The sequence below is a fragment of the Orcinus orca genome, chromosome 12 (genome assembly GCF_937001465.1).
Source record: "Orcinus orca chromosome 12, mOrcOrc1.1, whole genome shotgun sequence".
NCBI classification, from domain to species: domain Eukaryota; kingdom Metazoa; phylum Chordata; class Mammalia; order Artiodactyla; family Delphinidae; genus Orcinus; species Orcinus orca.
In genome coordinates this window covers 81,353,305-81,374,672 of record NC_064570.1, presented here as the reverse complement: position 1 = coordinate 81,374,672, position 21,368 = coordinate 81,353,305, and the positions used below count along the sequence as shown (strand labels likewise).

Genomic DNA, 21,368 nt, shown 5'->3' with positions numbered 1-21,368 from the left:
AGGTACAGTCCCTTTTGTGTAAGTGAATATAGTAGTGTCTTTGGATTCAATACATTTGGACTTCTCAGACATTTGAAATTGGCATATAAAGTGTGGTGTTTGTGACGTCTCTCTGCCCTCTGCTGGTCAGAATGTACTATTGCTCTTAACTCTGTAGCTTCAGTCATTCGTTTGAATGAAATAATACCCTGTAATATCAAGAGTGGCCAAAAAAACAAATTTGCGGGAAAAAAACCTTTATTGTTTGAAAGGACTGTATTCTTCTTAGGGAAATCCTGCACGATGAATTGTTCTTCCCCAGAGGCCGATAGTGCTGTGGGTGAGAAATATGACTGTCTCTACCACACTGATGATCATTTTTATATTGTGTGTGTTCGTATTCTTTTCTGAACTTTTCTGTAAGTTCTAGATCTGCTCTGTCCAGTGTGGTTGGCCACTAGCCATATGCTGTTTAAGCGAACTTAAATATTCACTTCCTTACTCCCACTAGCCACATATCAAGGCCTGAAAGCCACACAAATGGCTAATAGCTACTGTGTTGGACAGTGCAGATTAAAGAATGTTTTCATATCTCAGAAAGTTCAGTTGACAGTGCTGTTCTGAGTTTTAAATAACAAGGATTATCATTGTCATGAAGTAATCATTGTTTTTACATTTACAACGAATTTCTTTCTTTGGCATGTACCCTTTTCATATGAAAACAGTTGTAACTGAGGGAATATGTTTAGTAGGATTTTAGTTTATTAAGATTTTTTTGTACCATGTAATTTACTGCAATTTTTTTTTTTTTTTTTGCGGTACGCGGGCCTCTCACTGTTGTGGCCTCTCCCGTTGCGGAGCACAGGCTCCGGACGCGCAGGCTCAGTGGCCATGGCTCATGGGACCAGCCCTCCGGGGCATGTGGGATCTTCCCGGACTGGGGCACGAACCTGCGTCCCCTGCATCCGCAGGCGGACTCTCAACCACTGCGCCACCAGGGAAGCCCTGTAATTTACTGCTTTTATTGCCAAATGATTACGGTACAGTTTTCTCAATGTAGAGCATTGAGCATTTCTAGTGTTTTCTTTCTCTGTTTTGAAGATTAAAGTTAAAGTTAAAAATATTGGCCATCTTTCTCTGTGCCATTTAATTGAGGTGATAGCTGCTTTCTCCTTTTGGTGTGTGTTTGGGATGGAATGAAAGATATAAATCAGAGCATATGTAGAGAAACTAAGACTTTGTGACATTGTGAATCATACTTAATATATGTTGATTGTTTAAAAAGAATACATTTTACCCAGATTTCTCTAATGGCAACATTTTGCAAAACTACAGTATCACAACTAGGATATTGACATTGATACAATTTCCAATTTTACAGTGATTTCTGCAGTTTTACTTGCATTCGTGTGTGCGTGAGGGCATGTTTTGTGTACAGTTCCAGCACCACCAGGATCTCTCGTGTTGCTCTTTTATAGCCACACACGCCTTCCTCCCATCCCCCGTGCCCCCTCCCATCCCTGCTTCTGGCAACCACGAATCTGTTTTCCATTTGTAAAATTTTCTTTTTTTAATTTCAACTGTTATGAATCTTTAATGATTATAAAAATGGCTTTAATTTTTTTTTGACAAAGGAAGGTACCTTTTTTTTAAACATCTTTTTTGGAGTATAATTGCTTTACAATGGTGTGTTAGTTTCTGCTTTATAACAAAGTGAATCAGCTATACATATACATATATCACCATATCTCCTCCCTCTTGCGTCTCCCTCCCTCCCACCCTCCCTATCCCACCCCTCTAGGTGGTCACAAAGCCCTGAGCTGATCTCCCTGTGTTATGTGGCTGCTTCCCACTAGCTGTCTATTTTACATTTGGTTCCACTTGTAAAATTTTGTCATTTAAAAAATGTTATATGAATGGGAATGTCTGATACTTTGGGATTGGCTTTATTTGCTCAGTGTAATTCTTGGGAGATTCACCCAGGTTGTTACATGTATTAATAGTTTTCTGTTTTATTAAGGAGTAGAATTGGGACTTTCTTGGTGGCTCAGTGGTTAAGAGTCCGCCTGCCAATGCAGGGGACACAGGTTTGAGCCCTGGTCCGGGAAGATCCCACATGCCACGGAGTAACTAAGCCCGTGTGCCACAATTACCGAGCCTGCGCTCTAGAGTCCACAAGCCACAACTCCTGAGCCCGCGTGCCTAGAACCCGTGCTCTGCAACAAGAGAAGCCACCGCAATGAGAAGCCCACACACCGCAACGAAGAGTAGCCCCCGCTTGCTGCAACTAGAGAAAGCCTGAGCACAGCAACGAAGACCCAACGCAGCCAAAAATAAACAAATAAATAAAATTTTTAAAAAAGGAGTGGAATCTTATGGTATGTATGTCCTACAGTTTGTATAATCATTCACTCGTTGAAGGAACTCTGGGCTGTTTCTAGTTTTTGACTGTTAGAAATAATGCTGTACATTTGTGTAAGTTTCCGTTTATTTGGTGAGTGCCCAGTAGTGTAGTTGCTTTGTTGTGGTGCAAGGGCTTCTCATTGCGGTGGCTTCTCTTGTTGCAGAGCACGGGCTCTAGGTGCGCGGGCTCAGTAGTCGTGGCTCACAGGCTTAGTTGCTCTGCGGCATGTGGGATCTTCCTGGACCAGGGCTCGAACCTGTGTCCCCTGCATTGGCAGGCGGATTCTTAACCACTGCACCACCAGGGAAGTCCTCTTTAATATATTTTTATGTGTTGTCTAATCTCCTCTTAATTCTCCCCGGTGTGTTTTTTATCTCAGGCATTGTAGTTTGCATCTGTAGTAGTCACAAATACATACATATACACACACATATATATATACACACACACATATATATACATATATACACATTCCCCCCCATCCCATTCCATGCCTCTACTTGTTCAGTCTTTTCTTTCTTTCTTTTTTTATTTATTTTTGCTGTGTTGCGTCTTCGTTTCTGTGCGAGGGCTTTCTCTAGTTGCGGCAGGCGGGGGCCACTCTTCATCGCGGTGCGTGGGCCTCTCACTATGGGGGCCTCTCTTGTTGCGGAGCACAGGCTCCAGACGCGCAGGTTCAGTAGTTGTGGCTCACGGGCCTAGTTGCTCTGCGGCATGTGGGATCCTCCCAGACCAGGGCTTGAACCCGTGTCCCCTGCGTTAGCAGGCAGATTCTCAACCACCGCGCCACCAGGGAAGCCCTTGTTCAGTCTTTCCTGTAACTTCTTGGACATATGGAAGTCACAGGTGATAATAATGTCTTTGTCTCCTAATCTTATCATTTATGTTATTTTGGGGCCAGTTTCAATTGATTGACTTTTCTCCTCTCTATAGATAGTATTTTCCCGCTTCTAGCATGCCTGGTAATGTTTTATTGGATGCTAGATAGTGTGAATTTTGCTTGTTGGTTCTGGATTTTTTTTGTGTTTCTATAAATATGCTTGAGGGTTTTTTTTCTTTTGATGCAGTTATTTGGAAATAGTCTGACCCTTTCAGATCTTGCTTGTAAGCTTTGTTAGGTGAAACTAGAGTAGCATTTACTCTAGAGTTAGTTTTCCCTGCTAATAGGCAAGATTCTTCTGAATTCCCCATCTGATGCTCCATGAGTGATGAGGTTCTCTGGTCTGGCTGATGGGCACAGACACGATCCTTGACTGTTTTGAGCTTTGGATGGTACTTTCCCTGTCTTCTGTGGGTTCCTCATACTTGCAGATTAGTAGTACTTGGTTGTGTACCTGAAGGTGATCTTTCACAGAACAGGCGTTCTCTGTGTGCCTCCCTCCTCTCCTGTACTCTGCCTTAGGGAATCTAGCCATTTGATCTCTGTGGTCCTGGCTCCATTGTAGGGAGACCACCGGGCTGATCCTCGATTTATCTTCCCGGTGCATGGCGAGGACTTCCCCCAGGCAGGAAGTGCTTCCTCTTCCGTCTCTTCGTTCCCAGTCTCTTCAGGAATATTGTCTTATATAGTTTGTTTGGTTTTTAAGGTTTTTTAAGTCAATAGGGTAAACTCAGTGTCTGTTCCTTCATGTTGGCTAGAAACCTGGAACTCAGTATAATATTTTAGTAGAAAAGGGGCACAAAAAGAAAATTAATTTTAAAACTTCTGTTTCTTTTTACTGAAACCTTAACTTTCCCTAGGCTCCCTGGAGAGAATAGTTACATTGAATTTTCTCAGAACATTTGTTTTCATGTAATGCTTAGAGCCACTGGCACAACACAGGAGGACGTGGCAGGACTACTGATGCTGCTGCTGCCCTGCCGCCCCATTTCAGTTCCAGGCCTGCCTCTGCCGACTTGCTGGATGCAGCAGGGGCCAGCCACCAAGTCCGTCCTCCCCGTCCTCTACAGGCTGACTTTGTTTGTAGAGGAAGTCTCTTATGATAAGCTCTTCAGATATAAATTTGATGTTACTTTGCTGACTGATGTCACAGAGTTTTTTCAAGTCAAAACATTTGATTATGGTCTGCAGCATATTATTACATATTTCATGTTTCAGAGATCATCACATTCTTTTTTGTACTATTGAAAACATCTGTTTATGTAATTATAGCTTGCTGTTCTCAAACAGGTACAGAATTTGGCTTAGTCTTTGCACTGAGTCCTCACGCTAAAAATGCAAACAAGACTGGTATGTTCCACAGTGATGTTTGTTGAAGTCGTGATTTATCAGTGTTTCACTGATTTATTACTGATGCCGAAGACATGAAGTGGGCTTAATCAGCCATCTCCATCATTCGTGAACGTGAAAGACAAAAAAGTAGTTGAACTTTGTAGCTAATTCAGAATATCATGTTAGCCACAGTTTCTGCTTTCCCCATATCAAGGCTTTTTTTTAAAGCCATAGTTTTAATATATAAAATGTATATGTCAAAAATATAAAGACGCTAATTATTTAAATTCATTTTTTCACTTAATGTTGAAAGTTGGTGTTAATTGAGCCAGCATCTGAAGAAGGTGAAGAAAAAGCAAGTTACTTTTTGTTACTGTGTAGTTAACAGATAATTGTAAACTCTGAATAATCGAGCATTCATTACGCTTTTTCTTAAGCTGTGGTTTCATTCATTTCACTGGCCTGTTCATAACTGTTCAGTGAGTCCTTGTTGCTAATAGCATAAAATCAAATTTGGGAGTCCAGACTCTTTGCAGTGTCTTCCGCCTGTATTTTCACTTATGCTCTTATCCTTCATGTTTTGTTAGAAGCTATTGACCAGAGGTGCTATGTGCCTTCACTCTACGTGTGTGTGTGTGTGTGTGGTTTTTAATCCTACTAGAATTACCTCAGGGTCTATGTGCTTGTTATTCTCTCCGTCTGGAACCCTTTCCCCAGATATCTGCCTGTTTCCTTGCTTTGGGGCTCTGCTCAAATGCCACTTCATCAGTGTTGTGTTCCCTGACCGTTGTATTTAAAATTGCATCCCAGCTTTTTTTCTAAGCACTTGCTATTCTCCGTACCCACTTAATTTTCTTTTCTCCATAGCCCTTATCACAATCTGAGATCCTAAACATTTTATAGCTTGTTTGTGTCTCTCTCTTGCTCCACTGGAACACGTAGCTCATGAGGGCAGGGACTTTCATGTGTTCTATTTCCCTTCTGGATCCCCACCATCTAGAAAGTTCTTGGCACATAATAAGCATTCAGCACATTTTTGATGACGGCGAGTCAATGAATGAGTGAATGAACGATTAACCTTCTAAGTTTTCTCTGCTCATCTGACCCTCATCCGTCTCCCCTGGCCCACTTCAGGTCCCACTGCATTCCAGAAGCTGCCTTTGAATGAAACTGCGTCCTGCTGCTTCAGCTCATCCTGATCTGTTCCTCCTTTGAACTCGTGGCATTTTCATATTAGTATAAGAGAGAATTTTCTGATAGATGTAATTGAGTGTGGTTCGTGTAGGCTGCAAGATGGTAACACTCTATTACTTGAAATGTTTAAGGAGTGACAGGATGGCCTTGTCAGTAAAGGGGACTAGACTTGACATGTATAGTTCCCTCTGTGCTAGGTGCTGTAATTTCAAGGGACCCTAAAAGGTGTAGATGAAGTCGCCCTGTTTGATAGTTTTGGAAACTGACGTTTAGAGGGGTCACATAATTTGTCTGTAGTTCATAGCCGTTTAAGTGTCTTGGCTGTTCAGACGCGGGTCTTTCTCTGTAGAAGAGCTGTTATGCTGCCTTCATTGAGTAACTACTTCATGAACCTAAGGTCCACTACGATTGTGTGAAGTGTGGCAGTTTGGCATGTTTACCAAGGAATGAAGGCCTGAATGGGGAAGAGTGGTGATGCTTGGTTAGGGAGAGAAAAAAATTAAAAAGTTTTGGATAATGGTGTAATTAGAAACACCCAAAGGGAAACAGAGGCGCCAAACCTTACCATTCTGTTCAAATCTTGGCCTGGTGATAGATCAAGATTTTGACGGCAAAGTTGGTGGATCTTATTTTGATTTCTTTAAGAAAACATTTACTGTTGGGGTTTATTGCTTTGGTTTTTATCTTTATATGATCCAAGTGATCTTACTTAAAAATTAAAATGAAAAATCTTAACAAGCCAATCTTCAGAGGGGTAATACCTAGCATGCTTAATTGGGTTATATATTAATGAAAAATTAATACTTTTCAAGAGCTTACTTTGTGTCAGATACTGTGTTTCATGAAGATTATCTCATTTGATGTTTTCCACAACCATTATTGTCAGCTTTCTATTTTCAGCACCATTTCACAGATAGGGAAACCAAAGCTTAGGGAGGGGTCCAAACTCACACAATAAAATGGTGGAGTCAGCAGTGGCTCAAACTTTTGTCTTGGAGACACATTGAGAAAAAAACATTTCACATGGTGAGTCAGTACATACGTACGTATGACTGAAAGAACTGTTTCGTGGATAGTGACTCTTACTGTAATGTCGCACACTCTGTTCTGTTCTGTATTGTTATGTTTAACCCAGAATAGATATAACACATAATGGGCTGTTACCTGCAGTCTGAAAAATCTGTTCTTCACAACTATGCTGTGTATACTCCCTGACTTTATAAAATAGTAACTCACTATAAAAAAGTAACTCACTTCTCAGTCCTAAAAATGGTGTGGTAATATTATCTACCTCATATGTTTATTAGGATTAAATCAGGCAGGGTTCCTAGAAATACAATGAATAATGTCTTGCATGTTCAGTAAGATGTTAGTTTCCTCTAAAAATACTTTCCTGCATGTTTTGGCAGCAGTAACTCCGGTGGTACAAGGTCTTAGGTATCATTTGTAAGCTAGAGACTGCCTACGGTTTTATACCAGACGTTGTGCTGGGTACAGAGCATGCAAAGATCAATAAAATGAAGTCTCTGTGCTCAAAGAGATCACTGTGTCACAGAAAAGACAGCTAAAACAGTTAACTGTAAATCACTGTGATAAATGTTATGTAAAAAGTTTTAGGGGAATTGGAGAAGGCTTTATGGAAGGATTAAGTCTTGACAGGAAGTTACGTTAGCAGTTGGTGATATGTTCTTTGTTCCTCATAAAAAATTCAAAGAAGCTTTTCTGTTTGCTGGTCTGTCATGGTAATCAGAAACTTGAGAAGTTTCTTCTCAGAAGAGCATACGATTTCATCTTATTTCTCAAATGGTATGAGATCTATAAGGAAAGTATAATGAATTCTCAGTAAAATGCCTGTTCTTTTTTTTTAGATATATAGTATGTTTTTACATTATTTAGATATATAATGGTTTCTCATTCAGGAAACCTCAGTCTTTCTACTTTCTGTGCTTTAAAACTGTCTTTAATCTCTATCTGAAAGCTAGTAGTCACTTGTACTATACAAATTTTAGGTGCATATATATATCACAACCTAAAAAAAAATCAAATCAGTATTTAAATAAAGAAACTTAGCAGAAATCAGGTGCTGTGGTATTGTATTTTTTGGCTGCAGCATTACAGCACAGCTGAAGCTCTTCAAGGTGGAAGGGCCACTGTGCATTTTACGTAGAATGTACCTTGTCCTTATACCTTGTCCAGACCTTACCTGCTGTAACTGGACTTACGTTTTAGTGACCACCTGAATTGCCACTGTCTCTGCAAAGGCTGTACTAATATCCCCGCCCTACATTCATCTTTTCCTCTCTTGTGTTTCCACATCCTTTGCACTTACACTGTAACCACTGAATGACTTATTAGAGTGCAAGCTCCCTGAAGGCAGGAACTGTGTTTTGTTTCCTTCATTTAATACTTTGGTGAAACTAGACACTTAGTACATATTTGGTGATTTAAATTGAGTCTAGAAAACTAAGGTTTGATGAAAATGTGCTTTATTATTCGTAAACACCTCTTCTTACAATTTTGGCTCTGAAGTAAGGAATAAATCTCTGGTACGTTCTTATGACTGCTGCCAACATGCAAATATACTGCACATTGAATTAGGTAGATTACAGGCTTAGCTGTTGTAACAAAAAGACCCCCAAATACTGTGGCTTCAACAGGATAGAAGTTTGTTTCTTCACATTAGTCTGGAGATGAGCTAGTAGTTCTGTCCTCTTCACCATGAGGCTTGCATATCTGGATCCAAGGTAGCAGGTTGTTCACTTCTTCCCATCTTCTCAGCACATGGGGAAGGGGAAGAGGCAAGGGGAACAGGCCCAGTATGGATAATGTCAGCACACATCATTTCAGCTCACATTCCACTGGCCAGGACTTGGTCATGGGACCACACTTTGCTACAGGGGGAGCTGAGAAATGGAGTCTCTGTCTGGGCAGCCATGTCTGTAGTTAAAACTTGGGGGCTTTTTTTTTAATTAAAAGGAAGAATGGCAAAAGGATATTAAAAAGAACAGTTTGTGCCTCACAGGTTTTGCCTGTGCTTCCATTTTTAAATAAACAGATGGATTGCTTCAGGTATTAAAGAACTTGTGTATTTGACCAAGTCATCAGACTTGGCAGAGTTTTTACTGCGCTGCCTGCTGCTTTATCTGGACCTTACGCTAGGTGATGCAGGCCATGGAGAGCCTTCCTGGTGAGAACTTTACCATTTACTCTAGTAGACATGACTAAGTACAAGTGAAGAAACAGCAGGTACTTGCTGTGTATTGTGTGAGAGAAGCTGTCATGGGCTATAGACATTTATAGGAAGGCGGAATGGAGGTATGGAGTCATACGGAAAGGCTTTTTGGAGAATATGGGACTCTGGTTAGGCCTTGAAGATGAGGTAGGATTTGTGTGGTCACAAGCAGAACATCCTAGGCAAGGGAAATGGTGTGCAGGAAAGTTTTAAGACTGGATAACTGAGTTGTATTCTAGGGAAAGCAATGAGTTTTCTGATTTCTGACTAACCAGTTGGCTCCCCGAGTGTGTAATTTGGAGTAGTGCAAAATAAAGTTGATTTATGAAGGATCAAGATTATAGATGTGGTAGAGGTTTGGAGTTGGACACTGAAATGGAGAAAGAGTTTAATTGGGTAATGGGATTCAGATTAGGTAAATTCCTGCCCCCCTCCACCTGGTAATGGAATTCAGAATGAATGAATTCAGTCCCTCTTTCCCTGCCTACTCTCCATGAGGTCACGTATGCCTTCTCAGTTAACACATCCACACATTCTGTCCGGGCTTCCCTGGTGGCACAGTGGTTGAGAATCTGCCTGCCAATGCAGAGGACACGGGTTCGAGCCCTGGTCTGGGAGGATCCCACATGCTGCGGAGCAACTAGGCCCGTGAGCCACAACTGCTGAGCCTGCGCGTCTGGAGCCTGTGCTCCGCAACAAGAGAGGCCCCCATAGTGAGAGGCCCGCACACCGCGATGAAGAGTGGCCCCCACTTGCCACAACTAGAGAAAGCCCTCGTACAGAAATGAAGACCCACACGTTCTGCCCTAGCCCCATTCTTCTGGACTTCTCTGAAATTTTTGACACTTTGACCATCTTTTTTTTAAATTTTAACTCGGGCCTTCTCTGGTTTTGCACTGCTCTTCATTTTCTCCATAAGACTTAGCGTTCTTCTTTTTTTGCTCTTTTTGTTCTTGAGACTGCAGGTGTCCTCTTGAAGGCAGTGCTTTACACCTCCAGTTTGAGCTTTAGTCTTCTGTTCCTGATTGCTTGCTGGACATTTTCATCTCGATGCGTCACTGTTATTTAAAGCATTCAACAGATTTCCTGCAAAGCTTTGTGACTCTGCAAGGACCTGTATGCTTTAGATCCCTTTATGCTTTACAGCAGAACTTGCAGGCATCTGGGTCTGTGCCCTCTGCCTGTCACTGTGTCACTAAGTCTTGTCAGTTCTTCCTGGTGATTCTCACGTTCGTTCATTTCCATTCTTACTGTTGCCACGTTTATCAGTCTTTGAACAGGGTGTGTTTGGATTGTGAGTGGTCCTTGAGGATTCACTGATGATGAATATGAATCAAGGTGCCATAACATCAGTGAGGCCAGATAGTACCTTCTGTTCTGTTACTGGAGCTTTGCTTTCGTGTGGTTGAGATTATCAGCTGACTCATATGAGTTGAGTTGGTGCTAGCTTATTTGTGTTGTGTTTAGTGAGATGGTGATATGGATAATTTAATATTACCCAATATTTGAATTCTCAATAAACTTTTGACTTCTTTTCCTCAGCAGATTTGATTCTTAGTTTGTTAAAATAAATTTTCACAGCTTAAGTCACACACTCAATAAGAATAATGAAAGCAGATCAGGAAGTATGCAGAGTGCTTGAGATTAAGACTTTGTCAAGCATAGTCTAGAGTCGGAGGGTGAGGTCCGCATCGTGGCAGCATGAGACACCCCCTTTGTCTTCCCCGCTCCGTCTACAACCAGTAAAACGCCTATAACTCAACATAGGTCCACCGCCTAGCACCCCAGATGCGGGGGGTTCCACACATCTGTCCATGTAAAGGCGAGTGGACTGGAACACACAGAGGAGGCTGAACTGGGGAACAGCCGAGGCAGTGCTTGCGAGCCCGGACCCGTAGCCGTGGCGGCTGAGCCTGCAGCCCCAGAGAACCCAGTAGTAGCAGAGAAGGCCGTGCACACGCCTGGCCACTCGGCTGCAGCAGCGCCCATGGTCACAGGGAGCCGGGCAGCAGTGGAGGGGGATTGCGGCCCTGGTCCTCCAGTCATGGTGGCGCCCCTGACTCAGCGGCCTGTGCATACCTGACAACCCCATGGCCCTGGCTGCCCCCTAAACCCTCCCCTGTGGCAGCAGAGCTTGCAAGCCAGGAGACTCTGGACAAGGTGGGGATGCCGCCATCCCAGTGCCGTAGGTGGCAGCCCAGTACAGCAGCACCGGGAGCATGAGGGCACCAGCGACCCTGGAGTCATGAGCAGCGTCACGGAGGGCACCAGGGACACCTCTGACGGGCGTGGTGGAGGGTGGAAAGTGCAGAGCCTCCTATGTGATCAGAGGCAGTGCAGGTAAGAGAAACCAAACACTGGGGCCCTAGCGCCACCTTCTGGAAAACAAAAGAAAGGCCTCTAATTACCAACCAGTTGAATCATTAAAATCAAGTTGGAGAAAAGCTTTACTTAAAGAAGAGAGGTGTTCACTACTTCAGATGCACTGGCAGAGGAACACCTCATCAGGTGACATGAAAAACCATGGTAACACGGCATCACAAAAAGAAAACGACGGATCTCCAGAAACCAAACTTAAAGTCGTGGAATATTGCAGTCTGACTGATAGAGAATTCAGAATAGCTGTCATGAAGAAACTCAACAAGCTATAAGAAAAGTCAGAAAGGCAGTTCAGTGAGCTCAGGAATAAAATTAATGAACAGAAGGATTACTTTACCGCAGAGAGTGAAACGCTAAAAAAAGAACCAAACAGAAATTCTGGAGCTGAAGAGCTCAATAAAGGAGATGAAGAACACATTAGAAGGCACTGGAAACAGAGCAGAGCAGATGGAAGAGAGAATTAGCAAACTCGAAGACAGAGAGATAGAAATGATACAGGTGGAAGAGGACAGAGAAATAAGATCTAAACAAAATGAAGAAATTCTGAGAGTACTGTCCAAGTCATTCAGGAAGGGCAATGTTAGGGTGATGGGTGTCCCAGAGGGAGAGGAGCGGGTGAGGGGAGCAGAGAGCTTATTTAAAGAAATAATAGCTGTGGGGCTTCCCTGGTGGTCTGGTGGCTAAGACTCCGTGCTCCCAGTGCAGGGGACCCAGGTTCGATCCCTGGTCAGGGAACTAGATCCCACACGCCACAACTAAGAGCCCACGTGCTGCAACTAAGAGTTCGTATGCCGCAACTAAAAGATCCTGCATGCTGCAACGAAAATCCCATGTGCTGCAACTGGCGCAGCCAAATAAATAAATAAATATATTTTTTTTAAAGAAATAATAGCCGAGAGCGTCCCAAACCTGGGGAGGGAACTGGATATACAAGCTCGGAAAGCTAACAGAACCCTAATTATCTCAATGCAAAAAGACCTTTTCCAAGACACATTATATTAAAACTATCAAAAGTCAATGACAAAGAAAGAATTTTAAAGCAGCCAGGAAAAAAGGATGGTCACCTGTAAAGGAACCCCCATTAGGCTACCAGCAGATTTCTCAGCAGAAACTCTACAGGCCAAGAGAGGGGAGAGATATTTTGAGAACACCGAAAGAGAAGAACTGTCAGCTGAGAATACTCTGCCAAGTAAAGTTCCCCTTCAGATATGAAGGGGAAATAAAGGCTCTGCCAGACAAATAGAAGCTGAGGGAGTTCATCACCACCAGACCTGCCTTACAAGACATGTTCTACCTGAAATGAAAAGGCAAAAGTACACAAACTTTGAATAAGGTGGTAAATAGAATCAGAAAATTGTGACTGTATCAGAATAGGTTGTTAAACATTTAATTACAGCATAAAGGCTAAAGGAAAAGAAAGCAGTGAAAATAACTATAGCTACTTCAATTTGGTAACAAAATCATAACACAAAAAGGGATAATTTGAGGTAACAAACAACATAAAATGGGAAGAGGAAAAGGACAGAAACCACACAGGCAAATGAAGATAGATGCTGTCAGCAGAAAATGGACTATTTTATCTATGAGACATTTTATACAAAAAGTAATCTGGAATCTTGCTATTCTAAATGTGGTCTGTGATGGCAGCATGGGCATCTTGGGTTGCTTGTCAGGATTGCAGAGTCTCAGGCACCGTCCAGGGCTACCAGATTAGAATCCGCATTTTCATCACATCCCCAGGGATGTGCATGTGCTGGGAGACACCGATCTAGAACTGACCGTGCAGTTCTTTTCTTTTTCTTAGTGGGAGACTTAGCTGCTAAAATAGTTAAACCCTCCAGCTGTTTATCTATTTGTGTTTTTCTGTATTTGTCTTTTTGTTCACCTTAGATTTTTAGGTGAACTTCAGAGGAGTTGTTGTAAGTCTTGTGAACGATGGAGAGGTAGCTGGGGGAGGCAGCTGGAGCTGCAGGGTCACCGAAGTCACCTGGAGGAGGCAGTGTGTGGCCGAGTGAGCCCGGCCTGCCGCGGCCTGGAGAGAACATTCAGAGCGGAGGGGCAACACGTGCAGAGGCAGGAAGGCAGGAAAGGGCATGTGTGAGTGGGAGTGCTGTGGTGAACTTGCAAGAGGACAGCGGGCCTTGCCACGGGGTCTGGGCCTGTCCCTTTGTTGCTGTGTGAGGTGTTCCGCTGTGCTGCCTCCGCTGTCAGCTCCTGAAAGTTTCCTGTTACTCTAATGCCCTGCCCTTCAGCTCTCCCAGACTCCCCTACCATCCTCACCTTGTTTAGCCTTTGCCAAGATGTGTTTTGGTATATTCTGTGCCAGGGGCCTCCTAGACAGCCTTTAAACTTCATTTCAAGCTCTCTGTGAGACCTGCACGCCTTCCAGCAGACTTGTCTCCGTAGCTCGGGTCCTCCTTGCCCCTTACGTATATCTTACATTGTGCTAAAATTGATTACAAACGTAACGTTCAACCATGTTGATGTGTGCAGCCTATTCATTTTCACTGTTGTGTAATATTCCATGTATGGAGATAATCATAGTGTTGAACGTTTTTAAGGTCTTGTCAATCTTTTTAGAAATCATGCTGCTAAAAATATTCTGGTTACATGGCTTCTTGAGTATATATATATGAGTTTTTTTTATAACTTTATTTATTTTTGGCTGTGTTGGGTCTTTGTTGCTGCGCACGGGCTTTCTGTAGTTGTGGCGAGCGGGGGCTACTCTTCAATGTGGTGCGTGGGCTACTCTTCAATGTGGTGCGTGGGCTTCTCATTGTGGTGGCTTCCCTTGTTGCAGAGCACAGGCTCTAGGTGCGTGAGTTTCAATAGTTGCAGCACGCGGGCTCAGTAGCAGCACGCGGGCCTCAGAGCATGAGGGCTTCAGTAGTTGCGGCGCGTGGGCTCAGTAGTTGTGGCACACAGACTCAGTAGTTGTGGCTCGCAGGCTCAGTAGTGTGGCTCGCGGGCTCTAGAGTTGTGGCGCATGGACTTAGTTGCTCCGTGGCATGTGGGATCTTCCCGGACCAGGGCTGAAACCCGTGTTCCCTGCATTGGCAGGCGGATTCTTAACTGCTGTGCCACCAGGGAGGTCCCGAATATATGTATGAGTTTGTTTGTAGTGTTTTCAGTCTTATTTGACTGTGATCCAGAGAAACAACACTTTATAACGTGACCTGATTTCTGTATATATATATATGTATGTCAACTGATTTTTTTTAAAAAGTTTAACAAAGTTATATTTACCCTTTGTGTGATGCACTCATATCTTTTTTCCTTTTAAAAGTGAATACTTGTTGAGATTAAATTAATGAATTATGACCTGCTGTTTAAAATACTGCTGTAGGGTGTGTTGTGTATGTGTGAATGTATATGTGTACATAGGTGTGTCATATCATGACTATAAATTGATAAACATATGTATGTGTGTCAGCACGTGTGTGTGTGTATGTGAGAGAGAGAGAGAGAGAGAGAACAGATCGTCTGGTGGAAGGGTTTATTCATCTAGAACTTGATTACATTTCACCAAATTGTTTTTTAAATGGTTATACCTGTTTATATTGGTGTGGCCTCCCGAGTCTGGGAACTTAGCTTTTTATCATGTGTCCATGGTCTTTTAAAGCATTTACTTGGCAGAGAATTGGTAAGTACTCATTGAGTAGTTTGGTGAAAGAAAATGAGGATTTCATACCTGTAACTGCATGACTACCATGTTAAGCAACTACTATTTTATCAAGCCAGCTTTTTAGTTAAGCTCACAAGGCTAATTTTATAGAGTGGATAACCCATTTGTAATTTCGGTTAGGCTTTTAAAAGTCTATTTTTAGGGGTTCTTGACTATATTGTTCAGTTATGATAGTTATGTTCCAAAGAAAGATACATTGACAAAATTACATTATTATTTCAATTGCTAAAAAGTGATTGGGGCTAAAGTTTCCCATAAGTGATAACAAGTTTTTTTTTTCCCTTGCAGGAATCAATAAAATGGTTTTCATAGCCTTAAATTCGTAAGACCTAAACATCATCTAACATTTAATTATATCTAGCTTTTGCTCAATAGTAATATAGCCATTTAAAAATTTTTGCTAGCGTTATTCTTGTGCCAGGTTTTTTTACATTAAAGTCCCTTTCTTTTGTTGTTATAAAAATGCACCACTGTATTGGGTGCTACAGCTTTTTACCTGCATGGACAGTCATATTCCATTATGCGAGTTTATTCAGCCATAGCCTTCACATCAGGAAAATCGTGCTGTATAGAAACGTCTCCATTTGTATTTGGCTGAGGTTGTAGCAGATTATTCTGAGGGGAATCATTCTATTTTAGTAACAATGAAGCCCCACTTGGAGTGTGTTGAAAATCTTTGTTTTCTCCTCATGCTCTGGACCCACTGCCTGAGAGGGAAAGTTGAGATACAGTTGTTTTACAGACCAATGTAGGAACTTCTCTAGAGAAAGAAAGGTATTGTATTTTGATTATCGAAATTTCTTAACATGACAGTAACTTGCACTTAAGTAGTGCTTTAAAACTTCAAAAATGTTTTCCATACGTGTCTCACCTAAGTACTGAGGGCAGCCATTCTAACTCCATCTAACAGATGGGAACCTGGTAGCTCAGTTTGTTACTAGTCCAGGGTAAGTTATGCAGCTCAGAGGTGGCCGAGTACATGGGCCGTGCTGGTCTGTTGACCACTAACTCATTTTGACACTCTCGACAGTCAAACATATTTAAATAGAGCGTGTCCCAGATGTTTGTCAGCTTATAGGTGTCACTTCTCAAATTTAAAAGCAGGATATTGTGGCATAAATTGTATATGCGTAACCTCCCTCCTAAGGAATTTTGGGGGAATGTGTTTAGTTTTACTGGGTTGAAATTATTGGACTTAGTGGTATTTTGTAGATTCATTCTCACCTTTAGATAAAAAGTATGTACTTAAACAGAAACCTGAATTTTTAAAGAAGCTTGTTTTTTTTGTTTTTGAATGTATTTATTTATTTATGGCTGTGTTGGGTCTTCGTTTCTGTGCATGGGCTTTCTCTAGTTGTAGCAAGCGGGGGCCACTCTTCATCGCGGTGCGCAGGCCTCTCAATATCGCGGCCTCTGTTGCAGAGCACAGGCTTCAGACGCGCAGGCTCAGTAATTGTGGCTCACAGGCCCAGTTGCTCCGTGGCATGTGGGATCTTCCCAGACCAGGGCTCGAACACGTGTCCCCTGCATTGGCAGGCAGATTCTGAACCTCTGCGCCACCAGGGAAGCCCCCAAAAAGCTTGGTTTTTATTGATACCTCTTACTGTATTTTTTTTCATAATCAAGTGATTTATAGAAATCTGTTATATATAAGCTTCTGAATATTTGATATAATTTCCAGATAGTACTTTTATTTTCCATTTTACTTTAATTGTACAAGCAATATGTGAAGATAATCATAAGAGCATTTAAAATTATCAAGAAATAATACATTCAAAGATATGAAGAATAGTACAGCTGAGGCTTGTATTCTTGTATACTTAGGTGAGTTTCCCTACGGTGTTTTTCAGAGTTTTTTGACCATGATCCAAAGAGCTAACATTTTATAACACACCTTAGTTCATCTATAAGTTTTCTTAATCTCAGGGTTCTATCTGAGATTTATTCATGTTGATACAAGGCTTCTTGAGGCAGTCCTTGCTGTTTCTCATCCTACAATTAGTATTAATGGATTAAAAAATCCCCCCCCCCAGTGTGTTGATTGCAAAATGGAAGTTGTTGTAGTTTTCAAGGGCATTTCCTCCTAATTACCAGTGAGGGTTTTTATGTGTTTATTGGCTGTACATTTCTTCTGAATTACTCATTTGTATCTTTTTGTCCATTTTTCTGTTTAGGTTGGTTGTCTGTTTCCTACTAATTTCTGTTTCATTTTTTAAAACCTCTTTGATTTTTACTTGTTGCTAATCTTTTAAGCAATACCCTACACATTTAATAAAGGACTTTTTACTGTGGGATATTACTACTCCTGGTTCAAATATGGTGAGTGAGTAAACTGTTCACATAAAGTAGTTTTAAATTCTTAGACAGATTTGGGGGGAAGCTGTTAGGAAAAGAAAATTAGTAAACTCATTAAGGTTCTTGAAGGTTGATTTATAACCTTTCAGCACAGCCAAGACACACATCTTCTTAGCAAGCTGCTGCTGTGCCATTTGAAAATTTGAACGTGTGAATTCTGTAACCCTCCATTAATTACGATTGTATAAAGAACCAGAATGCTGCTTATATGCTGTTATATTTTATTTTATTTTATTTATTTATTTATTTATTTTTTGCAGTACGCAGGCCTCTCACTGTTGTGGCCTCTCCCGTTGCGGAGCACAGGCTCCGGACACGCAGGCTCAGAGGCCATGGCTCACGGGCCCAGCTGCTCCGTGGCATGTGGGATCTTCCCGGACTGGGGCACGAACCCGCGTCCCCTGCATCGGCAGCCGGACTTCCAACCACTGCGCCACCAGGGAAGCCCTATTTTATTTTTTAATACTAGCTTTTCTCTGTTTCTTCTCTGTAATTAGGTCCTCGATGGGCTTCCTGGAATATTGGTGTGTTTATTTGCATCAGATGTGCTGGCATCCATAGGAATCTTGGGGTTCATATATCCAGGGTCAAGTCAGTCAACCTAGACCAATGGACACCGGAACAGATCCAGGTAAACATTTCCCTACCGAGAAATTATTGAAAATATTTAAAATGGATTTATAATCTTTAATCCTTCTTGCACCTAAGGATTAACATTGAAAAGTAGTATATTGAAATATGGATATGCCACATACAAAATTCGAGTGTTATCTGAATTGTCAGTTCACAGATGTGTATTTTTTCTTGGTTCTATAGTAAAGTCAGTTTTTAATCTATTTTTACCTAAAATGTTGATTTTGAAGTATTTAAAAATAAATTTATTTTCCTTGTGCTGATGAAATTTGCAGGTATAATTCCATAGTCTGTTTTGCTTTGCTGTCAGTAGAGGGCGCCTGGGTAAAGACAAAGAACAGACCACCTCTTCCTGAGCGCTAACTGGAAGGCCTTCCCTTCTGTGCAGGGGTGGGTGTTCTCCATAGGCAGATAGGGCCGAGGGGTTGGAAGACAGCCCAGTTAGCAAATGTTCTCGTGACTGATTTGGGCTTGTTTCGAGCGGTTTAGCTTTTTAGAGAGAAATTTGTAATTTTAAGCGCTTGCCCTTTTTCCAGTGTGACAGTATTAAATCCTCAAAATCATACTTGCTAGTTCTTAAGGTTAATTGCTAATGTAAAAATGATTATTTCTACTGGTTTTATTTTATAGTTCACAGTGAAATTACATAACTTTTTCTTACGACCTTTTCAAATTACTTTTAGTCAGCATGAAGCCTAAATATACAGATATATGTAGTTGAACTTCAGTGATACACACACAAACCTCACAATCATAAAAGAACAAAAGTAACACAAAAATTGGCATGGGTTGGGTGGGGTGGGGTGGGGGTGGAAAGAATAGAATAGAATGCTGGGACGGTGTGGTCATTAAAAAACGATACATAGACTTGGTTAAAGGAAGTAAAATTTCTATATTGAAGACATATTTATGCCAAAGTAAGTTCCAGATGTAGCAAACATTTAAATATTAAAAAAAATTAAACCTCAAAAATACTCAAAGGAAAAAAAATAGAACAGATTTTTCAGGCCATAAAGTCAAGCATAATTTACTTAGTTTAGTCTTAGACTAGTTTTTGAACATTTTGCTGGCTAGAGCATAAAAGGAAATATGAAACCTTGTGTATTTTCGAGATCCTTGAGGAGAAATTTTACTTGTTAATCAAGGAAGCAGAGCTTTTTGAACATTTTATATGAAGCAGTGTTCTTAGTAACATCTCTGTAGTAACTGTGGTGACAGATTTCATGACATTGTTTAAGTTGTTTTTAAGAAAACATGTAGCTTGAAAATGTAGCTTGGTGTTTGTAATGGATTATAGAGGTACAAAACATTCAAGACCCAGTGTATTGCCTTTTTAATGGTTCATTTCAGACTAAGGAGAAAACGTGAAATCCCTGGACAATTAAATTCTCCAGAAATATTATTTTTCTCAATTAGGCTGCAGGTTATTTGAAGTAGGCAGCTGTTCTTTTTTAATAGTTTAGAGCATAACTTCCCAAACAGAGGGCTGTAGTTCACTGGTTTTATGTGGGATTGGTTATAGGTACAAAGTAAGATCCTATATTATTAAATGTGTAAGGATTTTGAAAGCAATTATTAAGTAACATACAGTCTTTGAAATGGTATTTGAACACATTTGCATGGTTCCAACTGTCAGCTTCTTCAGATAAGAATTACTGTTTTCGAATGCAAGATTTTTGATGAGTACTTCTCACAGAGGATGCTCTGTGGGCTCCGTAAGCCGTGGGGCTGCTCCTGCAGGTGAGGAGGGTAAAGGTAGGTGCACTCCTGCAAAATCAAATTGAGGAGACAATGAAGTTTCACTTTAAAGAAGAGCAGGGAAGCCTAACCACACGGACAGATCTTGTGGGGGCCTTGTCGGCGCTTGCAGGCAAAGCCAGAGTTGTTCTTCGGAAACTGGCCCTGGACTGCTGTGCGGTGAAGAGGAAGAAGTGGTTGGCCAAGACCCCAGGCTCCACACTGCGGAGCACAGGGGTTGTTTTAAGGCCGCTGGTTCTAGAGAGGCCGCAGAGCAAAGTGATTGAGAAAGTTGTCTCTGGAGCCAGATGGCCAGGTAGGCCTGGGCGGTGCTGACAGGACGCCCGAGCGTAGGTGCCTGAGCGCCCTTGTCTGCGAGGTGGGGTGGCAACTGTCCCCCTGCAGGGGCCGTGAGGACCAGCTAAGTTAGCGCGGGTAAAGCATTTACAACGGTGCCTGGCACGCTTTTTATTGAGGTATAGTTGATTTACAGTGTTGTGCTCTTTTTAGACGGGCACGTCTTGAACACTCAGTAACGCTGACTTGTCAGTTACCAGTAGGATTAGGCCATCTGTTCACTGTGCAGACCCTCGCTGTTGCTGCTCTGAGTATCTTTCTGATCTTAAGCTTCCCTAGTGAATCCGCTGTGATGAACTGGTTGCTAAACGTACTACTGAGTAAACAAACAAATGGACCCATTGTGTGGTATTACTGAGTATAGAAGAATTACTTTTTGAGAATATTTGTGAGAAGTAATTCACGTTTAGTGGTATTGGATGGTAAGGCATTCGGAGATGAGTGGTGAGGTAGTGGCATCCATTGTCTGTCGAGGTCACTCCTTATTCAGCTTTAAGCAGATCCTATTTCCTGTGGTGGTAGGTGTGTTCCTTACAATCCAATTCTATCCACCCTTGGCATTATTTATTTATTTACGTAAGAAAAAAAAGAGGTATAATTACAGAGAGAATCCAGATAAAAGTGAGTTTGTACCTTGGCAGATGTCTTTATAGTCGTCCACCTGTATCCTCGGGAGGTTGGTGCCAGGACCCCCACGGACACTGAAATCCGTGGACGCTCAAGTCCTTTACCTGAAATGGAGTTCCTGGACACGGGGCCGTGCATGGGCAGAGCTGACTGTGTGCGTCAGCAGAATCCCGGTACAGATACTCTGAGCGCGTCCATCACTAGGGAGAGGTTCCTTGTGTCCATATCTAGTCAGGACCCCCCAGGGGCAGCCGCTGCACTGATTTCTGTTCCCTTAGGTTGCTGTGCATTGGAACTTTTGTCTTTTGGAGTCTGTTCTTATTAACTCTGAGTCTAGGTTCAGATTGGGGAAAGTGAAGATCGCAGTGTGATTTAGTGTTCCATATCCTTACGGTGTAAGAATTTATTTAGCATAGAAACTGCTTGGGCGATACTTGCTCACAGAGTAAGAGAAATGCTTTCACTGCGTGTCGTCAGTTCTGCTCTGGGTCTTCCCCACCACCTGGACATGTCATGGGGATCGTGTCTCTCATTTTCAGAGATGTTACTCCGTTTTGGTTTTATTTATTTATTT

At 41.9% G+C, this 21,368-nt stretch overlaps 1 protein-coding gene across 6 annotated transcripts in view; it reads left to right on the top strand.

Annotated features, from left to right (window-relative positions):
* SMAP1 (small ArfGAP 1) overlaps nucleotides 1-21,368 on the top strand; it is a 143,547-nt gene that overhangs the window by 23,805 nt on the left and 98,374 nt on the right. For all 6 annotated transcript variants that reach the window (XM_033428694.1, XM_004270125.4, XM_049695437.1 and 3 more), the window contains one exon: nucleotides 17,938-18,071. In XM_033428694.1, coding sequence (XP_033284585.1) covers nucleotides 17,938-18,071 — 134 coding nt within the window. Of the gene's footprint in view, nucleotides 1-17,937; nucleotides 18,072-21,368 lie in introns of those variants that run through there.